We start from the raw sequence: 26,371 nt of genomic DNA on the forward strand, positions 1-26,371 counted from the left end.
CAGTCCGTTGTAGTGCGGTCTGTTAAAAGTGAACTTCGTCGCCTTAATAAAATAGCTGAAACAAACTAAGGTTGAAATATGGTCCGTTATATCCGAAAGTCTGTTGTACACGGGTCAGTTGTAACGAGTGTAGACTGCATTCGTATTTGATTCGGATTCGAAAAAATTTACATTATTTTCTATTATTTATTATTATTTATTAGCCAACACGGTCGGTTCTAGCAGGATTGTGCATTCTAAAGCATTATGTCCACGATGTCCATCTTGCTGGCGCCAGCAGCAAACTTGTGCAATATGCCCACGAATTACACAGTAAAAACAAGCTGGTCTTTGAGGACGATAGGGCAAATAGTATTGCAGACAAGAAGGGCGTAGCGTAAAGGCAGTATTGCAGTAGCGCACGGTGTAGGAGGCACTATAGCCAGAGTCATGGCAACCACCTCTATGTATGTAGTGGGCTGACAACACGGGACAAAGTCCGGAGAGTTGACAGTGCTTGCCACACAGTTTCTGAACAAGAGGTCTCTTCATTTGCATGTAAAGTGCCAACAAGTGGCAACAAGTTTGATTCATTAACGGTGTTTAACAACACAAAATAACACAGCAGCCATGACCAAAGCTGCACAGGAGGTCTACTGATTGATTACACCCACCTGCGGCTTGTCGGTGAGCACCTAAAGCTTCACACACAATTGCCTTTGTATTTCAACTCTGATTGGAGCATGGCAGAAATTGAATCCACCCTATCATGCACAGTAAAACACTATATCCCCTCTGCTAGCATGGCAGGCACCAACAAATGTGAACATATGTTCAGGAATGCCTACTGCCTACACAGGCACAGACTCATGAGCCTTCAATGAGCGCACCCTGTGTGTCGAGGCCCATGCGCCCCGCGCGCCCCACCATTTGGTGGTAGGAGAGGGAGTCAATGGGGCGCCCCTGGAAGTTGGCCGACCGGATGATGACCCGCCGTGCTGGAAGATTCACCCCAGACGAAAGAGTTGTAGTGGCTACCAGGGCGCGAATGGCACCTTCCCGAAAGGCTGACTCCAGCAGGTCACGCTCTTCCATTGTCAGACCTTTGGTGAGCCAAAAGGAAAGGGGCGAAGTGTGAGAGAGCAAATGTCAGCAACTGTGCTCTAGTGAGCCAACGTCGCCACAATGGGTACTGCAGCCAGCACAGTTTTTAAGTACAAAGCAATGAACAGCGACACATAGATTTAAACTCTTGTCAAGTTCAGTAGAACTTTCAATATGTGAAAAATTACAGTCACTGACAGAGTCAATATTATACGGATACGTGCAACCTAAACTCCTATAATAATATTGACATCGGTGACCAAAATTTGATGTCAGCTGTGCTGACAGCCATTCGCAGCCATGGCTGGGCTGAATGAGACCCACACTTGATCACATTACCACCAGATACCCCCCCCATTTTCCCTTAGCTCGAACCGGAAGAAGGGAAGCTTTCCCATTCAAGCTATTTTTAACCATATTAGCTATGTTTTTTTAAACATATTAGGATACTGTCATTTTCAACTGGCATTGGCAGTCCTATTACCAGTAGGGTGGTTCAATTTGCTTAAAAATTCATCAATAATTTTAAATAACCAATAAACGAGATACCAAAATCGAAATGGGTAGCTGCTCCATGTGACGTAACAATGAGTCCATGACGTCGTATTCCACACAACCATAATGTAAATATGCAGTACACATGGCGGTAACACCAAAGAAGCGAAGCTGATGATGTCTTCTGACGACACAGGGAACTGTTACAGATCTTCTAACTAGACAGCGGCAATTTCAGTGAAGATTTCAGCGACAGTGGCGGTGTATTTTCTGACGTCAGAAACACAGGGTGGCCATTAAAAAGTCACGAGTCGAGAACACGCAACCAATCTTTAAAATTCATTTGCAGGAAAACTAAACGACTTGCAGTCATATTGTTTGGACAGATAATCAGAGTGCAAAAGAGAACGTATATTCAAAATTTCATTCAGATCAGTGGACATCGAAAAATCTTCGGAACTCCGGCAATTTCTCGAGGTCAAGGGATCTGAATGAAATTTGCTGAGTACATTCTTCTACATGCTTCTGTCATTTCCTGAAAACATCAGGCTTGAGCTGCACAAATTTTTTAAAAGTGAATTTCGTTAATTCCCTCGTATCACCTGCCTTGACTGCTCCTCAGCTACTGGCCACATTGTGCTATGATGTAAAAGGCGATAACGCAGAGCACGGTGGGAATGAATGGCACCGGACAGGGCCAAAGAGTAAGCTAGTGATAGTAAGCCGGTGTCTGGCGTGAGAAGCTGCTGTCGCGAAAAGTTATGTGCTGTGTGAACGTGCAAAGTAATGGCAGGCAAGTGTGTTGCATTGTAGGCTGCACGAACTGCAGCCCTCACCATCTGCACACACAGTTTCACCTGACTGTCAATCGCTTCATGCGAGGTCAAGGCTTTCACAGCCGCCTAGTTCGCGCGTCTACTGCATTGGTGAACCTGAGCGACTGACCTGAAGGTAATTAAGCCATTAGGATGAAAAAAAACTGCTTCCATAGTTCAGTTTTGACCATGCGATTATGAAATAAACCATTCTTAATTTTGTACAGTGCACACACAAAAAGCTGCAGGTGATAACATGGCGTGCTGTCAACATCAGTACATTGCTGTTCTTGAAGGCTGCTATTCGCACTCAGCACTTCCCTAAATTAAACGTGACTACATACATGGGTGTATTTTTACTTACTACAGCGATAGCGTTAAGGGCCCCGTATCACAGAACATCCGGTGTTGGTGTAGGCGTCAGCACCCGTGGCTGAGAAAAGCATCCCAAACCACGCATATTATATACGGCACTGAAGTTGTTCTTATAGTATTACTATAGTTGCTCATACCTTGTCTTACGTTCCTTACAAAGTTATTCCTCAAAACTTTGAGAATGGCAGCCCACAAACAAATGCCATGAAACAAAACATCGACAGTGCATGCCTTTTATGTTAAATCTTCTCAGACTGAAAAATTGGAAGTGCGAAACAAGCAAGAGGCCGTGTTTCTACCAGAAAGCCGGCCTTCGTGCGTAGCATTCATGGCCAGCGTTTCCTGGTAAACATTACAAGCACATAAGCTGCAGTTGCCGGGAAGCGTGAGAAGCCGTCAGGGATCTTTGAATGCTATCAGGTTCACACTTAAGAGGAAGCTTTAGCTCGGGTGCTCCTATCTAAATACACGTAAAAGGAGAATTCGTTTTTCTCGGCAACCACTGCACCAAATTTGACGAGGTTTGTTGCATTTAAAAGAAAAACTTAAAATCTAGTGACTGCTGCTTTTTAATTTTTTAGTTAGGTCATCAAATTTTTGTTAAACATTGGCAAAAATAGAAAATTTTCAAAAAACGAAACTATCAAGTTTACAACTCTAACTCAACAACGAAAAATGATAATACAATTTGGGGAATGGCATCTAATAATGCATCTAAAGCAGACAAAATTGATATGTAACACATGAACATAAAAAAATTTAGTAATATGGAAACACAGCTTTTGCAGAATCCTTGCAACCAACGTAACAAATTCACTTAAGATATATATTGACATACAGAATTTGTCCACATTGAATGATCTAATGGATGCCGTTTACAGAACCGTGATATCCGTTCTTGATGCAGAGCTATGAATTTGTAAACTTCATGCTTCTATTTTTCTTCAAACGGTCGAATATTTGAATATCCTTTTAACAAAATTCAAGCCCTAAATAGAAATTCCACTTCCAACGGTCACTAGAATTGAACTTTATCTCTCAAATGCAACAAATTTCATTAAAATTGGTGCAGGGGTTATCCCAGAAAAATTTTTTTGCGTTTTACATGTATTTGAATAGGCGGCGGCGGAGTTGGGCCCGAGCTAAAGCTTCCTCTTAAAGGTGAAGCATAAGTGTCCTACAAATTTTTGTTATACTGCCTCATTATTTAGCTTCCATGGTGTACTGTTGCAAGCGGAGGCCCCTTCGATATGGCATCATAAACTGCCTCGTTCAGGTGCCAACGGTGTCAATAATGGCATCAGCGTTTCCGCATGAAAACTATGCATTCTCTAAATGAACAGTCATAAATGCAAAGTCCTAATCTATGTTCGCTTTACGGAACCCATTAATTGCATGCATGAAAAGAATACAAGGAATGGTAAGCAGGCAGCATAACAATGCTCTCGTACTACAGTCTCCCACTCGCTGTTTTCAAAGGTTTGTGGTCGCTCATATCAGTTCAACTCAGAGTGATGTAATGGTGCTGACATGCACAAAATCTGTGTGTTTTAATATGTTCTGACATTAACTGATGTCACCAATGAGCGGCTAGCATTATATCTAAAGCGAATGAAGAGCGGTTGCCGTACCTGCCAATACAAGTCCACCGGTCGGTGTTTTGGACTCTCAGTGGCGTCCTTGTGGCGTACAAATGTGGAAAGTTGTGCTCTACATCTTAGAGTGAGTGTACGAAGGGGTAAAACATCTAAAATAGCAAGCAGAGCAACATGTTGCACATGGCTTTGACTCTCGTGGTGGTTGGTCGTATGCGAACAGCAATTCATGCCTATGAAATTCATCAGAATTCTAGCTGCCATTGTCTGACAAATCCGAAGAGCTGGTGCAGCTGACATTGTCACTCGAACGTCCGGTACGATCAAGAATCAGCTGAACGTCTGCTCTTCGCCGGTTTAGTTCGCCCCACGGGCAAGATCAGCACGACTTGCGCGCCTTCCCTGCTGGGTTACCTCTCACGCCACATGTAGAGGTTTTGTGAGATTGCTCAATCAAGTTTCGGTTTTGTTTTGTGCTTTTTTCGCTGATTTAAAATTATTTTTTGAATTTGTGGAACAATTCTGGTATCAGACGCATGACAGGGGGGTGTCACGAACCTATAATTTAAATTACCTTGAAATGGTCACAAAATTGCCAGAGTTGCCCTTTAATGCATTTGGACTTTATACAGAACGTGATGGCGAGTCTTGCCGCTATGCTTCAGTGGCTGCTCTCTGTTGCAATGCGGGCTATCTTGAGAAATGCATTCGCAAGCAGCCTCAATAACTCTACCGCTTTACCATCTGCATCCGTGGCAGTTCCCATTTATTCCCTCGATAATCTTTCACGGTGGCAGTGAAATTTTATTATACTTAAATTGTGCATAAAGACACTTCATTATACAGTAGAATTCCATTAATTCGACTGTGGTTAACAGCTGCCAATTTTTCGGTTAATTCGATCCTGGCCAAAGGTCCTGGCCAGCGTCCATGCATTTCTACGAGTCTAAACTCATTATTTGCCTCCTAAAAGTGGTCTTCAAAGGATAATTCGAACTAGATCAGTCCGCATGGACGCATCCGACCAATAGCAGGACCCCGATAGCAACTTCTTTAGTAGTAGCGTCTGCCTTGGCGGATGTTAGGGGACAGGGAATGTGGTGTCATCTGTCGAAAATGCCTATTTTCAAGCAATAATCGTAGATCACAACGCCTGATTACGGTAGTTACCCAATTCTAACACATGCCTTTTTACAGTGATGCTGTAGGCCTCTAGATGGTCAGGATTTTACAGCGAAGCTGTTTGCCTCTAGTTCCTGTACGCATCCCCTGCATGTGTTCTCAGGGGGGGCACCCTGGGTTGCTTCCACTTGTATCGGTGTCAAGGCGTGTGGACAGGAGCAGAGTCGGGTAGGGGAAAGGGGAAAGAGCGTGGTGACGGTGCCTCTGTACGTGGCCTGCGGTTCTGTGGTTATAATGTCATGCACTTCTCAGATGCCGGCGCGGCTGCAGCAGCGATTGCGGCATGTGCGTGGGAGGTGCGGTGACTGCGGCGGTGCTTGTGTCTGCGTAGTGTGGTGCCGTCTGAAAAAAAATTTATGACTTCATAATGTATGCAGCTCATGTAGGCAGCCTAAACAGCTTCGCTGGTAATCCATTCCTATATGAATGTTGCGGTCCGACAAATTTTTTCATGTTTGCGTGCACAGTTTTGCTCACACAAACAAACAGCAGCTGGAAGGCTTCGCGTTTGGGTTTATGCGTAACATTCATATATTCAAATTACCATCCGGTACTGTCATGTCTGCAGGTTGTGCTTAAGTCATACATAATTTTGAGAAATTCAATTAGTTCAATAACGTATTTGTGCTAGGTAGAGGGCCTAGAAGAATGAGGGGGTATGCTGTGCTAACAGCTTCGCCACCTATTCAAATAACAATCCAAAGTAATCATGTCTGCAGCTTGTGCCTAAGTCATATTTTACGCATTTTTCCTACGCATCTTGCTTTTAAACATTCATTTAGTTCAATAATGCAGTTGTGCTTGGTAGAGGGCCTAGAAGAATGAGGACGCATGCTGCACTTCTGAACATGTACGTGCGGGCACGACGTACATCACTTGTGGTAGTGGTGTGTAACGTCGGAAACAGCTCTGCTGTACATCCACTTTCACAAGAAGCTATGGAGGCAGATTTTTTTCGTTCATTTGTTGTTTTTAGGAAAATTGTGCCCAAGATTGCCTGCACAGTGCAACAGGACATGATACCAAAAACCGCCTTCATGACGTTGGTATGCTTTACCAACGTCATGAACGTCAAAACATGGATGTTTTGGGGCAAAGCTGACCTTAAAACCCATGCAACAAAGCAGACTACAAAGAAATGGACCGCCCTTTGTACAACACGTATTAGTCCCTTGCCCATTTTTCTCGCTAAAAATCAGGTGCGTGTTAGGTTTCCTCTTTTTTTAGGCGCTTTCATGTCCTTTGTATGTTACTTTTCTGCTTTTTACAGGACAAAAGTGGGTGCACGTTTTATTTGGGGCGAATTGGAATAGGGAAAATGCTGCCAAATGAAGCAGAGGTGTGTTTTCGTGTTTTTTCTGCACCTTGTTTAATTCAACCTACAAGATAATTCGATCAATTTCGTCGGTCCCATCAGGGTCGAATTAGTGGGTCTACTGTATTGAGGTTAAAAATACATGGTGTTCTAAGGACAAAAAGTTATAAAAAAGTTAAATGCGTCATTATATCTAGAATTTCATCATAGTATTGAAGTTCATTATATGAATGTTTAACTGTACTTGAGTCTTATGTTCCAAATGGTCTCAAAAGGATGTACACTCTATCTGCCACAATGTCCTCTCGTGGAGCTGGCTGGCTTCACCACTACACCTAGCAAAATGGGAGGTGCCAGGACACCAACCAAAAAAAATTTAAAAGGGTTTTTATGTTTCAGCTCAGCCCACAGGAGCCATTGATGGAGCCAAAATGCAAAAAAACTAGGCTCGTGCAAATGTAATTTTTTTGGTTCAAAGTAAAGTCGACGCGAATATTAATCAGCATTGAAAAATTTCGAAGCGAATAGTTCAATTAGTTGTGGGATTTGCATAAAATCTTGAAACTAGAGCCAGATGTTAACAAATCTAAGAAAACTTGGTTCACTGGCTACGCGCGAGTGGTTGCAATGGTCATTGTGATCATAATGCTTGCACAATTAGTGCTAGCAGTGGTGAGCGTGTGTACATTTCCTAAAGTGAACGTTCTGTGCTACCGCTTGTTTTACCATTTCGCTGCACCGCCGCTCTGAAACTCCAATGACACGACCTCCAATGCATGTGCGCGGGCTGGAGACACGCTCTCCAGGCCGACCTCTCCTCCTTTCTCTTCATTAAAATATACTCCTCCTCCTCTCTAGCGGGTGCACCCGTGACAGCCCGGCACATGCGCCGTGGGAGTTATTTTTGTCCCGATAAAACAGCCTAACCACGTGTACTATGCTATCTATTTTGTAGGGGTGCGCGAATAGTAACTGTTGGCACCAATCAAAGACTGCTAACGATGAATCAAATTGAATAATGATTATTCGATTCGAGGCCATTATTATATACGCTATTCAGATTTCGCACACCTCTACTAGAATATCATTTGTGGAAAACATCTCCACAGTACACCAGCAACCTTCGGATTTAGAGCTGCTGTCCCGCGATAGAGTTCTATTACGGCAATATATTTAGGTAAACAACCAAATAAGTGGACATCAGCAAATGCTGAAACAAACCCATATAATAAACATTTTTTTGTGCGCACATATGCACATTCGTTATGTCATTGAGTGACATTTGTCAGTTCAGTTATAATGCTTTCTTTTATTCCTGTTTTTAGTTGCAGAGAATACAGTGACCCGCAAGCAGTATTCTTTGGCCTTCATTCCTTCCTTCACATGTTCGCTTGCCGAATTATTCGTGAATCTGACAAGTAAGTTTCTTAGACGGTGGGTGCACATGAAACACGGGTGATTTCTGTGTAATATCATAACTGCAGGACACATGTTTGTGCTAAGTGGTACACAAGCAGGTGCATCACAGGGCATTGATATGGAGGCTGTGTGAAAGAACGCAAATGCAATTGTTGCATGTTTATCTGTGCTAGACTATATAAATACTAGTATTCTTCTTTGGTTTCTCTCACCGCCCATCCTACACTAAGTGAGCTATAAGCACACACGCACATGGATGAAGGAACTGGAAATAATTCTGCTCTATTGTTGCATGAGGTAAACAGGCATGAGACAATCCTGGTCTCACAGGACTCCATATCCGGGAGTGCTGCCACCTGCACTGCATCCGTGGGTCATACAGACCAAAAATCTCAGCTATTTACGACATCGGTATTCTGGTCCCCCGAGCACTGCAAATATTGATGACAAGCATTCCAAGGGCTTTGTCCGCATGCTTCGACATGGCGATGAGTGCCAAAAAAACCATTCAGCCAGCTCATGAGACAATAGGAAACACAGCATCTTTTGAAAGGGAGAGAAGGCAATGTACTGCGCACACAAGAAGGGAAGCAGGCCATAGGCATAGAGTCCGGCTATGTCCGCCTACCTCAACCTATGTGTGGATAGTGTCTGCTCACCTTCTTTCAGCTTTTGATGGACTTTTGTTCATGAGGAATTATTAGTGTGAGGGAAGGAGACATCCTTCACCACCATTACCTTAACTGTGTTGCACAAGATGAACATTTGAACTAATCCATGGCACGTGGAGCTAACATCAGCCGGCATTCCAGGAAGTGGTTACCCTCTCATGTACTAGCTCAGCTCAATGGTGCTTAGCTTCGGGGATAGGAGGAGCCGGCACTATGCATCAGGACATGGCCGGTGGCCTGGGAAAATTTGTTCACCACCCAAATCCACATTCATGTTTATGCAATTTACAAACAGCATTGAAAAAAAAAATTGGCACCTCTTACATAAACGAGATCTGTTTTGAGATGCACAAGGCTAATGGCGCTTTAGTTGGCTACACGTGAAGCTTTTTTGCCACGCATGTATATAAAAAGCACCCTTTCTGACGCACTGCAAGGCACCCAAAAGGGCCGAAGTAATGGAAAGGAGCTTGCTGGGGGACTTCTGAACGCTGGGAATAAGGCATCAGGTCACATGGCCCATGCAGTGGAAACAAAACTGGTTTCAATGGTGCACACAACTCTAATTTCTATGCACATGCACGTGGTCCAGAGTAGCTTACAAAAGCACTTCTTCAGGCAGTCGGGCCTCGCCACCTCACTGTTCCACGCGACCTGACAGTGCTGATGACAATTTTTCTCGAAGTCACTCCACAAACTGTCTTTTTTCCTTTTGTTTAGGCGCTCTGTCGTAAATATTTCGTTTTTACTCTATACTCTCTACTAACCTTACGCTTTCTTTTTTATCGCCACCCCTCCTCCGCTAGTCAGTTACTGCGCTAAATACTAATTTCCTTCCCTTTCTATATGCGTGTTCATACGCATAAAGCTACATTTACCATTTCAAGCCTAGAACCTTTTTTTAGCGGGCCCGTACTTTGCTGGATGCTAAAAAAAGGAAAAACAAAAGGCAGACTAGTTGACGATCAACGTCACTCAAGGTTCCGTCTATTTCAGTCTTAGTCTGTCTTTATTATTACGAGTGCTGCATTCCGTCGAGGTAGTGAGCACTGCAGTCTGCAGGCCATCTATCGAGACGGTTTTCGAAGCAGCGGCCCACACTCACATGACCGCCACATCAAAAGTGACGATGACGAACCACTACCATGCCTATGGCCACCATCAGCTGCAACAAAACAATGGTGCCAGGCACAACTCTTCCTGAAAAGGGGGGAGGGGGAATTTTCAACTACAACACATCACGTGTCGCAGCATCGCAACAGGGACAGATCAGAGCGTGCTGCGACGGCACAGAGCAGATTTTTTTTCCCCCTTTTCCTTCACATGACTGAGTGGCATCGCCTGGTGAGAGAACCTGAACTACACGGAAGATGGCAATAGTGATACCTTACCCTTAAAGTGCAGAGATGGAAACTCACCCGCATGGTGGAATGCCACTTGCACAGAGAGGCAAGAGGCCAGAGCGGGATCCATCGCTCCTGGTGTGGACCGCAGTTGCTCTAGCAGACGTTGACCCGTTGCCGCGCATGTTTGGGATCGCAGCTTTTCAGCCAGTTCCTGCCGTGGGTCACCTTCAATGCAAACAAGAAAACACCACTCTACATCCCCAGCCCACTCCATGCTATGGTGGCGGACATTACCTTTAATGCATTAGCATTCTCCAGGTACTTCGCACACTTTCCTGGAGCTGTGTGTGTGTGCGTGCATGCGCATGTGTGTGGAGGGGGAATTTTTAACTACAGCAGATCATGTGTTGCAGCATCACGCACACACACACACAAACAAACACACACACATTGTGTGTGTGTGTGTGTGTGTGTGTACACGTGTGCATGCATGTGTGCATGTCTGTGTATGTAACTTCGTATGTTTGTATGTATGTATGTTGTATGTAAGGTCAAATGTTTAGCACATTAAGCTGCCATGCTTATTTGAAACCAACCACAGGATCAACTTGGGTCACGGAGTACGTGCCAATGTGTACATGCATGCCTCTCTTCAACAAAGTTCTTTCATGCCGACATGGGTCACTGTAGGCGCAGGACTGGGTAGGAACCGCTGTTCGAAGAAACACTTTGAAGCCTAATCGGAGCACTGGGTATGGGGCACTCAACCTGTGCTCATCTTTAATGAACCTCTTTGATGCCAACTTAGATCACTGGGTAGGTGCCAGTAGATGTGTGCCACTCTTCACTGAACATTTTTGACATCAACTTGGGTAACTAGGTATGTACCACTGAAAATGTGCCGATCTACAACGACGAAAAACATCCCTTAAATTTCTCCACTGCTACGTGTAATCAAACCCACGTCACAAGGGTACCTCAAGGACAGCAGCCCGATGCTTAGCAGGCTTAGCAGGCCATGAATGCACTGGGTATGTGCCACTCTTCAATAAACGCCTTTCACGCCAACGCTTTAGTGAGCTGCGACAAGAATGCATTGCGCATGTGCTCCTCTTCAATGAACCTGTCACCAACTTGGGTCACCGAGTATCTGCCACTGAGTGCGCGGCAAGCAAGGCAACAATTCTCAGCATTTGCAGTCGCTCGTGCACTGGGCTTCTTGTCTCGAAGGCCAAGCACGAACTTCTCGGCAGTGCCACTAGATGGTGCAGCATGTTCAGACAGGAGCCCGGTTGCCACATGACACATTTCTCAGTGCTCACATGCACTGCTACGCCATGCATTTTGGAGGCCACGCACAGGCTTCGCGGAGGCAGCGCTAGAGGGAGCCAAATGTTTTTAGGGAAGCACGGAAGAAGAGTCCCACTGCAGCACATGCCTCATACGTAACTTATTTCTACAGTGTCGATACATTGCAAGCCTATATTGATTCAATGCATTACCATCCACAGTCATTGCGAGATGGGTTTGGCCACAATTTTTGTCTATCTACAAAGGCAGACTACAAAAACAGAACACATGCGCAGCTTTGATGTTGTAGCTATTCCTTATGCACTTCTTTTAGCACAATTAAACATACGAGAAACTGTGGAACTACAGGAATGTCTAGCACGTGCAGTCTTTTTCATTGTGCTAGCAAAAGAACACAGGATGAATGCCGATCAACTAACTGTTATCAATCTTGCTAAACTATTTTTCAGTTCTGCTCTTTTCTTTTCTAGGGAAGTAGAAAACCATTTTATTTATGGTAGACAGAACGCACATTTGCAAACAAAGGGGCACAGTATGAGCAATGAGGGTATACGAGTGCGGTGACAATGCTATTCTACTATGCTGCTCACCAGTTTGAACCTTTGCCAAGGAAGTTGTGAAAACTAAGCCACACACATTAATATTCCCTTCAGAGAAAATTTCAATCATCAAAACTTGTCTAAACTTATTTTGTTGTCTGAAGTGAATGTGGTGGCAGCACTGCCACATGCTCGGGATGTCATGCTGAACAGCTTGTCTACAGCATGTAATCTTAGAGACACGGTAGTTTATGACACATGCAGTATCAATATTTTATTTTACTGTTTAAGTAACTCATCTTGGTTTCGACACAAACGCAGCTTTACATTGCTACTTCTTACATTTTTGAAAAGCTGGATGGTGACCATCTGTCCCGGCTTGGCCGATCTGCTCAGATCCCATCAGAAGCTCATGAGAAACTTCATAACCGAAGGATTGTTGAAACTGACAAAGCAAATAATGCTCACCACTTTCAACAATTTCTCTGTGGCTGCCTTTATAAGACTAAACAAGCGACATAAGCTCAGAGGAACAGAAAGCAGCACCAAACTTGGGCAAACTACTTTTGCAGTTATACATGAGCAGAAGCTCTCTCCACAGCCAGATGGAGTTGTCCACAAGGTAGGCAAGGCATCCATAAGTTACACTCTCATAACTGATCGACCTCAAAAATTACTCGTAAGCTTTCTAGACTCAGCATAGCAACACGACAGAAATGTGGTACACCAGCATTTCATTTCTTTTTTTTTTTCAATCTAATTGCATTAGGTAAGCAATCTTCCTGAATTTTCATGATGTAAAACTGATATTTGTCTCGTCAGTGCAGATGACAAAACATGCCTCTAGTTCAACATGGAAGACAGCACAGACAACGGTGCAAGAGATGCGAACAAGACAGACGCACGTTCTTCGTATTGCTTGTTCTTATCATTGTTTTTATCTCCCGTCACATCATCTGCACCGTTTGCCAAGTTGAACTTAAACCAATTAGCCCAGCTAAGAACATTCATGTAGGCCTCTTGCATCTGCCAAAATTAGAATAAAATTTAACTTAAACTGCATGAGTTTGTAGCCTTTCAAATTGAACAATCTTTTTTTACCAACTCCTCGCTTGTTTTGCTTTAAGTGCCTCTTCAAAATGGGCAAGAGACGTTGACTTGCCTGGGTTGCAAGTGCCAGCGACGAGCTGCTGCACCGTGCGTGCCAGCGAGGCTGCCAGTGCTTCGCACCAGCGCCGCGTCGGGCAGAAGACCAGCAGTGCGTGCCCTTCGGCCCAAGTCTCCAGGCACAACGCGAGGAGGCCCTCTGGGTCATCTGATGAACTGGCTGGCAGACGCCGGACAGGTCGCAGGTCGGGAGCTTCGCACAAATGCTGGCCCAGCTGCAAAAGTTTAATTGGTCACAGTGGCACTGCTGTTCTGCCTCAGTAGTCATCTGTGTTTCCTTCTTCCGAACCTTCTGACGGACAGTGAAGCTTATCAGTGCTACTTTTCATGGCAACTTCACTGTGATGTGGCGGTGAAATATGAGTTCGTTTAAACCTTTCTGTGTGGCTATGTTTCTGTATCTGCACCCATCGTTTACTTACTTTCCCACTGTGTTCTGTTATTTCTTTGGCCTTTCTTTGAGTCACCAGAATGATCAATGGAAACTCCTTTGAACAAACTTTCTTACACTAGAATAAAGACACAGGAAAGGCCCAAGCCCATTTTCCTTTGTTCATCAAATATATAGCTAAGACATATTTTCATGACAGGTGTTTGCATTCATGATTTTGGTAAGGTTAAGCATCTTGTTAGCTTACCTACAGCTACCAGTTACCACGTGCAAAAGATATCTGAAGGCATGGCTTCAAATCACCATAGACATTCTCATTCGATCTGCCTGGGCACTTTATCTTTCGCAACCCCTCTATGACCTATCAAGCACATTTATTCCAGAATACAGTTACAGTTTACATACAATATATATATATATATATATATATATATATATATATATATATATATATATATATATATATATATATATATATTACATACAATGCAGTTACAGAATACATACAGTTTACGGCCAATTGTCATTAAAGGGCAACTCTAGCTACCTTTCGATGTACGCTGAGCTTAACAGTATTTTGAATATACGTTCTCTTTTGCACTCTGATTATCTGTGCCAAACTATATGGCCGCAAGTCATTTAGTTTTCCTGAAAATGAATTTTAAAAATTGGCTGCATTCCCAACACATGACCTTCTGCTGGCCCCTCTGTGTTTGTGACGTCAGAGACTACACCCCACTGTCCCTGAAATCGTTGCCTAAATCGCCGCTGTATAGTTTGGAAACTCTGTAAAAGCTCCCTGTTTCGTTAGGAGACATCAGCTTAGCTTCCTTGGCATTAGTTCCACGTGTACTGCGTGTTTACATTATGGTAGTGTAGGATCCAACGTCATTGACTCATCATGACATCATATGAAGCAGCCACCCGTTTCAGTTTCGGTATCTCGTTTATTGGTTATTTAAAATTATTGATAAATTTCTAAGCTAATTGAACCAGCCTACCGGTGACAGGACTGTCCATGCCATTTGAAAATGACAATATCCTAATATGGCTAAAAAGATACCGGAGTTGCCCTTTAAAGACAAAGAGGAACAAGCAAGAAAGTGCTGCCAGTGGTAAGACACCATTTAGCCGGTCATGTTTTTCCAGCAGGTTCAGACCACTATGAGTGAGAACCTTGAAAAAGACATTGTGACCACTGCCAAGCAGCTCCAAGTAGTAGAGCAAACAGCCCCACTTTCTGTGGATGATGATGTCATCAGGTGCTACCCTTAAGTATAATTGATTTGCTTGCTCCCATAGCGACTGCACCACCCAGGAGTGTGACTGTGAACTTCTGCGGACAAATTACCCTCAATGTAGCATCCTGATTTCATGTATAAACCTGCTACACTGCTATGTATGCAGGGCATCACTGAGAAGGAGAGTAACAAACAGCCACAAAATCCTAAAAGCTCGCTAGAGGCTTTATTATGAAAGCATTGGCCAAAACCAACATTCACTATCTGATCCGAACATGCAGCCATTATTGATGCAGAATTCTGTCAATAATTCAGGCTCAAGATGCTTTTGTTCAACAGCCTTAGAAAACACAGATAGAACAAACAATGTTAAAAAATTTTGGACAAATATATCAATCATTGTCTGAAATATCCTCGTTATTTGTGAAGTCGTCATTATGTCCTCAAATTCCTTGTGAACCCAGCGATTATACATTAATTATTAGCGTTATGTACATGTCACAGAGCTATGTATGAAAAATGCCCAGCCTCTTAAGCTTTCCAAGAAGCGTCTGTTTTCTCAGACTACTGTAGCTACTGGGGAGTCTTGACCCTCGTTTGAGGTCTTTGTTGTGCTGTCAACCACCACAGCTCAGTGGTGGCACTGAGGTGCACTCATTGTGTAGCAACAAATCAGCTGTAGAGGATTTCAGCTGCAGGTCAATTCCTTGTACAGTGCAGTCCACTTATAACGATATCGAGAAAGACGAAAAATATGATCGTTATAACCGATGATCACTATATCTGGACTGCAGTTATTAAAAAAAATAAGAAACGCGGAACATACCTTTGCTGCTCCGAACTCGAATTCGCTACTTGCTCTAAAGAATAGATGATGTAGAAAGTAGGCTGTGAAAAACAAACTTTATTTCTAGCGCCAATGACCGTGTCAAGGGTTAGGCGCGCCGAAATAGTCCGAAATCTGCACATGCTTTTGCGGCAGCTTCAGCTTCACAACCGCGGTGTGCATGGATTCCAGCTGCTGCGCGAACACTGGCGGCAATCCTTTAGCATGCATAAAATCAATTAAGGAGTCGATCGACGACAGTGCACTTTGTGTGGACATCGAGGTCGGGGTCAAGGAGCCACTGTTAATCTTGTCACTGTCGCTGCTGCCGTGGCCACCGTCGCACAACTTTGCCATCTGTCGAGACAGCGGATCTTCAGCGATCGCCTCGTCGGTGACCTCATCGCAGAACGAGGCAGCACTGTCTGCAGTCAAAAACTCCTTCGAGGCACCATCTGTGTCACCAGTAGGAACAAGCTCCCAGAGCTCGGTTATGTCAGCGGCTTCCACCGTGTTGGTCTCAGTGGGTTGGGGAAGTTCGTCCTTACGCACAAAGCCCGCCTTTTTGAAGCAATTGGTGATGAACCACTGGTAAAGCGCCTCTTCAACATCGGCGTACAAAGGATCTCTAACCCTTTTTCCACTGATCGGCAGGGCCGCTGATAGCTCCTGCCTTCACAATCGCGGCGCTCCCGGTTTTCAAAATGGTTGATATCGTTAACTGAAAGAGCTCATACTTCTTCACAAGGACGCTCACCTTGAAGCCGCATCAAGAGTCCTGCAAAATATCCATCTTCGTGTCAAGGGACACAGCTTTGCGCTTTGTCAGCGCCATCTTCGAAGTGGGTTGAACTGTTGGTTGCACCACGGGTTGCACGTTGCTTCGGTGGCATCAGCCTGCTATCGCGCGAGAGAGAGACGCGGGACGGGCGCCACCACGCTGCTTTGCTTGTCGCTTTTTTTTTCCGTTCTCTCTCTTTCGGAGCGACTATGGTCGATGCGCATGAAGCAGCTAGCGCCATCTTGTGGCACGCTGCGCCTACTCAGGTACTCTCCGGTGCGCGGTCAGGGTGAGACGTGCTGCGCGGTAATGAGGGCAGATACGAACTTACGGAGGTAAACATCGCCACGTCTCGACATCGTTCATTGCAGGGAGCTAAGCAATGCAAATGTTACGATTATTTGGCACGGAAAACGCCGTCCAGACTGCAAAATTTTTATCATTATATCCGATATGCGGTGAATAACCTATCGTTATAAGTGTTTTTTTCCCCATAGACCTAATGCATAAAATGACACACTCATGTTGGCCCATCGTTATAACCGATATATCGTTATATGTGGTATCGTTATAAGTGGACTGCACTGTAGTGGTCTTCACTGCAGAAGCTTCCATAATACATACAAAATATAGGAATTCAACCGGGACATAAGGAACCTTGATATACACCTTAATTCTTCACAAGCAGGATTGATACATTTGCTGCAATAACGATTGATACAAAGGAAGCAGTAATGCAGGGGAAGTGCTGGAAAACTACTGTTGGAAAGAAACTTACGATTTAGTGGCTGTCGAAAGTGCAATCGACTTCTGTTCAAATTGTTTGGGGATAGAGAATTTGTGCATGCACTGACATTACTTTTATCTATCTGAAGTGACAGTATGACAATGGTCAAAATACAGACTAGTCAGGTCACATGCAAGGGTAAATTTGAGCAGCAGCACGTTGACAAGCCTTTCTGGCCACTTGTAGAAGAAAGAGTCATTTTTCTGGTTAATCTGTTATTCAGGACTCCCGCTTATTCTGGATTTTAGGTGGTCTGCGCTATGTCTGAACTAATGATCAGTGACTGTATTTGAACTCTGTTTATCGTCAAATTGGAATTACATTTTGACAGTGCCTCAAATTTTGGTAAGGCATGTTGTGGCCAAATACATTAGGGCTCATTTCTGCACAGTGGGAATCTCATAGATTGGGTGAGGAGGGAAGCTTTATACTTGGTAACACAAAAATTGCAGTACAGCTACAATTTACCTTTTCATCGAGTGAGGAGGGAAGGGCAGTAAGCCTTTCCTCCTCTCTGGCACGTGCAAGCCGGCGCAGTCCTGGTTGAATGTGTTGCGATTGAACAATTTGGAGATGTCTTAGCTTTGTTCTCCATGATTTACGTTATGTCAGTTCATACAAGGTCATCAAACAACCACTGCGTACCCTTCAAGAGCAGCAGCTACAGTATGTGGAAATTTCTTTTGGCTGCACAAAAATGCAACATGCATCATCAGCCGCATTGTGAACTATTTTGGCTGCATTGGTTTTCACTCAACGAAGAGAACTGGAGTCTGTAAATTGCCAGTGTGAATTTGAGAATCTTCTCACTATGGGAACTGAAATATAAAAAATGCTAGAGTACAGCCAACCCAATGCAACTCTGAAACATCTAAGCGCCAATTGTTATAAAACATGCATCAGCCACTGGCATCATTCTCACACACTTAAAGTGTAGTCGACTTGAAATTAGCCATATGTTTTGGTGTTTCCATTGTTCTGACGCTCAAGCCTAGTGATTTCAAGTCTAGTAGACTTGAAATAACTAGGCTATGTCTACATTAGGTTCCTGTACGAGGCCGATGAGGTTGCTCAACACAGCAACCACTATGGTTGGTAAACCATCAGGTTACATATAAGCTTTGTGCTTCAGCATTGCCTTTTCGCCCTGTAAAACAGTAATATCCAAAGGCAATCTCATAAAAATAATCCGATGGCCATTTGTGAGGCCACAGTTTCCTTAAAGGGCACCTGAAACAGTTCGAACAAATTTTGTAGACGTGTAGGGTACAGCTAAAGTTATTAATTTGCACCACAACTTGCGTGAAATGTCTCATATTAAGAGAACTACGGACAATTACAAGCTACCCTCCTCCATAGTCATGCATTTTCTCCTCAACTCGTTCATCAAGTGATCAGGGCTAAGCTCCACCTTCACTGGTTCTGCATCATGATGGCACATCGTGTCGTCTGCTTCCAGTTCTCTAGAAGCGAGCACATGAAGCCTCTCCAAACTCTCTGCCAGCTGCTTGGCAGTCGACCCCAAGCGAGAGCTATCGAAACAGCGTGTGTTGCGAGCATTCTGTCGCAGCGCCGAACGTGTCTGGTATTCCAGTAACCACAGGCAAGCTGGACATTTTGACAGAATGGTGGAGGCATAAACTCAAACTGATAAAGGAACTTTAGCGCAGGCGTACGTGAGCAGCCTGATCAGTCTGCACGGTCCAGCCACTTATTGGCGCAGAGCTTAACCAGCCAAACAAAGCACTAATATTGCTCTAACCAAGTGTAAAACATTTTAAACATTTACAAAAACAATGTGTTAACGATTATAGTACTGCGAGAAATTTACACCAGCAGCAAATAAGAATACATTTCGTCACTGCTACTGTGTGCGGTTGAGTTCTGTGCCACCAGGTAGCTTCACCGTGCAGACCATTCAGATTTGCACTTCTGCTCATTCCGTGAAACGACATGGTCAAACGGCCAGGTCATGTCCCCTTGCGCTTGCGTTTACCTTAATACCGGACTCACGAAACGCTATTGCGTTAGTAATATTCCAATGTAAAGTGACGGCCGCAAACGCGCAAGTCCTGACACCGATCGGATAGTGGTAGTCCGATGAGCTGCAGCCAGTCCGTCCGCTCGTCTGCTGCCTTGCAGAGGTACACGACGTCGCAGCTTGACATACTGCCAGTCGCTATGTTTGCAGTTTACAACACTACAAAGTCGTATCATAGTGCTCGCAAAAAGACTGAGACCGACTCTGACCACAGAGCTCTCGTCAAAACGGAGCACGTTGTAACACAAGCAGATGACACTTGCTGTGTGCCGGAAGTGCTTAAGTGTAGTGAGAAATTGTTCTGCATTTTCTTTCTGTTAATTTCTTTTTTTTTAAATAACTTTACTAACATTCCAATTATTACGAACATCACTTGTTCACCATAAAGGTGCAAAAATCGATGACACGCCCTGGGCAGCCAATCGGATAGCTCGTCCTAAGGATGTCATATGGGTAGGGGCAGCTGAAAATTCCGCTGAACAATGTGCTGTGATCCGCAGCAATGTAAATTTTTTAAATGTTATAATAAATGACACGCTTTATGCAGAGCACTTAATGCGACAATTAATGATCGGAAGGACCTACTCTAACGACTCAGTACGTTTGTACAAAATTGTCAAAATCGTTTCAGGGTCCCATTAAGACGGTTGAGTGCGTTGTAGAGAATGGAAAGAACAATACAAAAAAAGTAAAAAAAACGAAGTGGTTTTCATCCTTTTCCCTCGCATAAAAAAGAGAAAGAAAAAACAAGGGCTAATGCCACAATAACAGCTTGCATGACCATGCCGTACGCTTGAACCATGCACTTTACAGAAAAAAATATGTCTATAACCTAGCATCTACCACTGCTTTGGATGCTTGCGTAGCCCGCAGCTCAACCACTCAAAAAGTATGACTCACACTACGGTTTCACACTACCAAAACTATTTCATTCATTGGTGGAAACCTCATATAATGTGTCTACAGATAACAATCTTAACACTTGTCAAAGTAAAGAGCACAATTTATTCTGTAGCAAAATGGCAACCACACTGTTAGGATTTCACGTTTCCTAACTACTCATTGCTGCTAAACCACAACTTAAAATAATGCTGAAGATGCTGCAGATAACATTAATGAAACGAATTTTCAGAAATACACAAATGATCTCGGAGGCTGAATGTAGGCTCAAACACATATGCACGCATTGCACTAGGTGCTCCACTGGCCTCAACACTGCACAAACTCTGGCCATGCTAACTTCCCTACTTCTCTGAGAACTGTTTCCCACAAAGACGTCGCTTCCTACTAAATAGACCGCATAAGCACAAAAATAACCACCATAAACTGTCGTTGAGTGTATACCTGGCATACCACATGAAGCACTCACCCAAGAGGGGGGTAATGACACGTGTACTTATCTTTATCGGGCAACCACGTTTCGCCGCTTAACAACTGTAATCGCAGAGCGAGGTACGCGCCTGCATATATCCGACGTTTCTGGAAAGTTATCGACGCTTCTATCCGCGTGTCTGGTGTCGCCGAACCTTGTGTTATCAGATTTCATCGCGTGGCACGAATGGTGTAGAACTTTGTGGAAGACACGCGGGTCCCATCAGTTAATCTGGAACATTCGACGACTGATCTATAAAAGCCGACGCGCTTGACCCGCTGATCAGATTTTCGACGATCGCCGAGCGTGTTCGCCGCTTTCGTTGTGCTATAAGTGTAGCCTGTTTTGTGGGCACAGGTTCGCCCAATAAAAGCTAGTTTTGTATTCCACCGTACTGCTTCTTTCTTCACCATCACTACCACGTGACACCAGCATGCCGACTGCCCATAGATGGCACCGCTGCCTACGCAATATGGTGGCGCCCATGAAAAAATGCCTATAGCCTTAAGAAGGGGCTTTAGTTCCGGAGCTCTTACCTAAATACATGCTAACAGAGAAATCATTTTTCTCAGCAACCATTGCACAAATTTTGATGAAGTTCGCAGCATTTAAAAGAAAACTTTCACATCTATATACTTTAGAAAGCAGGTTTTTTTCTCTTTAGGCAGTAATTTTTTATCAGAAATTGCTGAAAATTGCAGCAGAATAATTTAATGTACAAACAGTTACAAATATTAATATCACGATTATGTAAGCTGCACCAATTAAACATCTAAAGCAGACAATATTGATGTTCGTTTTGAAATGTATCATAAGATTATGATAGACTTTTGCAAAACCCCTGTTAACATGCTAGCAGTTTCATGTAACCTGTGAATTCTGTACATATCAAATTTATCCGCTTCAGATGCTCTAGGACATGCAGTTTACAAAACTGCAATGCCTTCTTTTGGTGCAGAGCTACAGATTTTTGAACTAATTATTTCACTATAATTTTAGACATACCCGTTTTTTGGAATATTCATAACAATTCCAGGCACTAGATCTAGATTCTGTTTCTAAAAGTCAACACAATTTATCCTTTTTCCTCAGATGCAACCATTATGATTCAAATCAGTGCAGCAGTTGTCTTATAAGAGAACTTCTGCATTTTACGTGTATTTCAATAGATATATCCGAGTTGGCCCCGAGTAAATTTATATTTTCTCGAAATGTTCAAATTATAATTCAAAGCGTACATTTCTGCATCTCATGTATATGTCATGCTCTGCAAATGTTCGTCAGCATTTTGCTATGAAAACATTAGTTATTTCAGTAGGCCAATTGTGCTTGATGGAAGGCCTAGAAGAATGAGGAGCATACTGCACTTTTGCATGCATGCATGCGTAAAGTGTGCATGCAGTGTATAATCCTTGATGCGTGGGCGCTCTAGAGCATCCCCTGCATCTGTCACGCAGCATGAGCTACAAACGTAATACATTATAGCAAACACTGTGCAAAAGGCCCTAGCATACATACGTCCGTAAAATGTACACATGACATGTCCCCATGACATCCCTCACGGACATGCAAGGACACGGAAAGTGCGGCCAAACCATCGTGTCAGGGACATCCACAGGATGTATCATTGTTGTCACCGGGTCGGACCAAGGGATCCCAACAAACTGCTTTTGTTCAAACGTTTCTGAAACTGTCGTGCTCCTCGAGAGTGTCCGACGTCCTCACTTAATGTCCTCAGTGGGCACGGAGGAGTGCCTGTCATGCGGTCGCTGATCAACCCATTCTGCTTTCTTGTGCAGTCAGTGGCTGCAATCAGGACATGTTGCCCCATCCCTGTCGCTTCGGTTTCCAGCCGAAGCAGTCTGCCTGCTGCTGCTTCTACTTTGAATTTCTGCACACTGAAGTCACGTCTGCCAAGCACCATGGTGTTCCAAGCGTCGCCAGGTATCAACAGGACAGTCTCTCTCTAACCTGATGCCGCTGCTATCAACGCTGCACAAGGCAGTGAACCACGGTCTTTGACCTCGCCTGTGGTGGATGCGTACTTCATTAGCGTCCGTTCTGCACCGATGCCAGCACTCCCTATCAAGCTTATAAATGACAGGCAACCCTTCACCGCCTTCAGTGGGCATGGAGGAGCAGCTGTCATGCGGTCACTGATCAACCCATTCTGCTTTCTTGTGCAGTCACTGGCTGCAATCAGGACATGTTGCCCCATCCCTGTCGCTTCGGTTTCCAGCCGAAGCAGTCTGCCTGCTGCTGCTTCTACTTTGAATTTCTGCACACTGAAGTCACGTCTGCCAAGCACCATGGTGTTCCAAGCATCGCCAGGTATCAACAGGACATTCTCTCTCTAACCTGATGCCGCTGCTATCAACGCTGCACAAGGCAGTGAACCACGGTCTTTGACCTCGCCTGTGGTGGATGCGTACTTCATTAGCGTCCGTTCTGCACCGATGCCAGCGCTCCCTATCAAGCTTATAAATGACAGGCAACCCTTCACCGCCTTCAGTGGGCATGGAGGAGCAGCTGTCATGCGGTCACTGATCAAGCCATTCTGCTTTCTTGTGGAGGTTGGTACTAGTCCTTCAAATCATTCTCAGAAATCTAATTACCCATTTTTGCTGCTCTTTCCATGCCCAAGTGTGATTTAGCCGTCTGTATGGGAGTGTTTCACAGTTGTAAAACTTTTGTATGTATGAGTAGATGTTGAACAAAAGCCTGGCCCAGGCAAGAATTCTGCCGCACTGATGCCCGAGCTTTTAAACGTTGTTAACGCAATCAATGCCCACGTTGACGCTCACCATAACGAGTTGGTAAAGGCACTTGATGAGGTGAAATCAAGCCAAGCGGCACTTGACCTAAATATTTCTGTCTTTACTAACAGGCTCACGGCACTTGAAGAACACATCAATTTGCTTGATTAGTCACAAAACTGAAATTGAGAAAGTAGTTGGCAATTGTGTATGCCATGAATGCTCAAAACTTCGCAATCGGTTAGATGAATTTGAAGATCGCTCAAGAAAAGACACATCTTATTTTTTGGCCTAAAAACATTGCAACCGAAACATGGGCGCAATTGGAAGATAAAATTTGGTCTCTTGTTTCTTCCTCATTAGCGATTCAAATTCCTGATGACTCGATTTCCAGAGCACACAGACTGAGATCCCATGTAGTTAAATAGTGCCAGCCTGTGATAGTTAAATTCTGCTCTTACATAGTTAGAGACGCAATATTAAAAAATAAAGGTAAGCTAAGAGGCACATGAATCTCCATAAGCGAGGACTTCTGCAAGGCAACAAGAAATTAATTTTAAAAAGCTTATTGACTTTGGGAAGGCTAGCAGTAATGAATTCACATTGCGGCATAACAAGCGATTTATAAAGAAACAGTGCTTTGCGTACTGCCGTCAAACAGACAATGTTTGCAATGTAACTAAAATAAAAATAATGGTCAACCTACGGCCGCCTCTTCTGATGCCTCTGCTAATGACGGTGCTTCCACGTAGTACAGTATTCCTGCACTGTAACCCCTGCGCCAACTCCAGTCAACCAGCTTGCCTTTCTTTTCACGAACATAAGAAGCATGCTAGGCAAACGTGATAAATCGTTGTCAGTGATTGATGATGCTGATGCTCATTTAGTTGTGCTGACTGAGACGTAGCTTTCCCAAACGGTTCATAACAAATAAATTCTGCCCTGTCCCAATACGTAGATTTGTTTTTACGGGTGCAACTTAATGCCTCAGACTGGCGAGGTCATTTCGATAGCAGTATCTGAGAGTTCATCGTCACAGGCTGTCCCTGTTCAGTGCTCCTTAGAGCTTGCTTACAAATGTGTGTGCCTTGCTCATAAGGATGTAACAGTCTGCAGCTTCTGTTGACCACCAAATATGCCCAGGGGATTCTGTGACAAATTCCATGACACGTTGCACAGCATTGCCGTTCTGCATCCTAACTGTACTATATATGTTTTTGGCGATTTTAACTCTGCTGATATTGTGCGGTCCAGTCCATACGAAGCAATTTCATCTGGTTCATCTGAAAGTGCCAAGTTCATTAATCTCTGCGCCGATTTTAATCTCACTCAACTAGTTAAAAATCCCACGTGCACTGCACCTAGAGCATACTAACCATAATCATACTAACCACATCACCTGGCACTATTTCTTAACTCACTTATTTGTCTGGACTAAGCGATCACTGCATTCTTCACTTGGTATGTAATGTATGCATCCTACGACAGGCCAACCCCGGAAAAGTTATTCGGGACTATGCAAGAGGTGATTTTGCCTCAATTAATGTGGAACTAGATGCATTCGCTAATGTTTACTTAAATAATTTCACGCATCGCTCTGTCCATAACTGGGCAGCATTCAAAAACTTCGTTCTATTGCTTATAGAAAAATATGTGCTTTTGGACAATGTCCACGCAACCTTTCATTCCCCGTGACTTACGCCTTCCCTAACAGACTTCGGAACACAAAAAGCGTCTGTATCAACAAGCCCTCGCCCATGAAGACTGATCACTAGTCAGCTTATTATTCAGCTTTCTCAGAGTATAAACGGGCAATGCACTGTGCAAAGAACACATTCCTTTCTGATATCCTGCCTTCACTACTAGGAAACAACCAGCATAAATTTTGGAACATTCTTAAAGTTCCCAGAAAACAGTCTATTGAACTGTTTAACAAATACGGTGTTGTCACGTCCAGCAGTCAGTGCTGCACTGCATTGCACAACATTTTTACTGCTTTTTTTTTTTAGTAATGTTCCCCATGCTCTGCCTAAAATCCCTAATCTCAGATTTCCTCAGATGGATCTGGTGTTTGTTGACTGTATCGGTGTGTCTCAACTCATTGAGAACCTGAAAGTATTCTCTCCAGGTGTTGATGGTATTCCTGCCCAGTTTTTGAAAAGCACTAACACCTATTTATTCCTTATCTTGTCAGATTTTTTTTCACAGTCATTACAATGCTCAGAGCTGCCCAGCAACTGGAAGGCGAGGAAGGTGGTTCCTGTTCCAAAACAAGGCATTTCGAGCAACCCTGACAGCCACAGACCTATTACCTATTAGTATTCCACGTAAGCTGATGGAGCACATAATTTACTGTAGTCTTATCTCATTTCTCGAGGACAATAACTTCTTTGCCATGTCTCAGCATAGCTTCAGGAAGTACTTCTCGTGTGAAACACAACTTCTGCTCTTTACTATTGGTTTGTTTTCTGCCACTGACCGTGGTTCTTTTATCGATTGCATTTATCTCGACTTCTGCAAAGCTTTCGACACAGTTTTGCACTGCCTTCACCTATTAAAGCTAACACAACTTAACATCAACTCATATGTGCTCAAATGGATCGAAAGTTTTTTATCCTCTCGAACCCAATTTGTCTCTGTTAATGACTGTAATTCACCCATTTTTCTGTCACGTCTGGAGTACCACAGGGTTCGGTCCTGGGACCACTGCTATTTCTTATTTTTATTAATGGCTTGCCTAATGAAGCCAACTCACCCACAAGATTATATGCTGATGACCATGTTATATACCAGAACATAGCCAATCCCGATGGTAAGGTCTTCCTTCAAACCAATCTTAACAATGTCTCACATTGGTGTTCTA

The 26,371-nt window shown here is 43.8% G+C and overlaps 1 protein-coding gene across 4 annotated transcripts in view; it reads right to left on the reverse strand.

Annotated features, from left to right (window-relative positions):
• Positions 1-26,371, reverse strand: part of PolQ (DNA polymerase theta) — a 241,147-nt gene that overhangs the window by 137,630 nt on the left and 77,146 nt on the right. For all 4 annotated transcript variants that reach the window (XM_070522614.1, XM_070522613.1, XM_065438973.1 and 1 more), the window contains 3 exons: positions 13,309-13,528; positions 10,369-10,521; positions 870-1,082 (listed from right to left, as the gene is read on the reverse strand). In XM_070522614.1, the coding sequence (XP_070378715.1) occupies positions 870-1,082; positions 10,369-10,521; positions 13,309-13,528 (586 nt within the window). The remainder of the gene's footprint in view (positions 1-869; positions 1,083-10,368; positions 10,522-13,308; positions 13,529-26,371) is intronic.

Source organism: Dermacentor albipictus, chromosome 7 (assembly GCF_038994185.2).
Source record: "Dermacentor albipictus isolate Rhodes 1998 colony chromosome 7, USDA_Dalb.pri_finalv2, whole genome shotgun sequence".
In the NCBI taxonomy this organism is placed as follows: Eukaryota; Metazoa; Arthropoda; class Arachnida; order Ixodida; family Ixodidae; genus Dermacentor; species Dermacentor albipictus.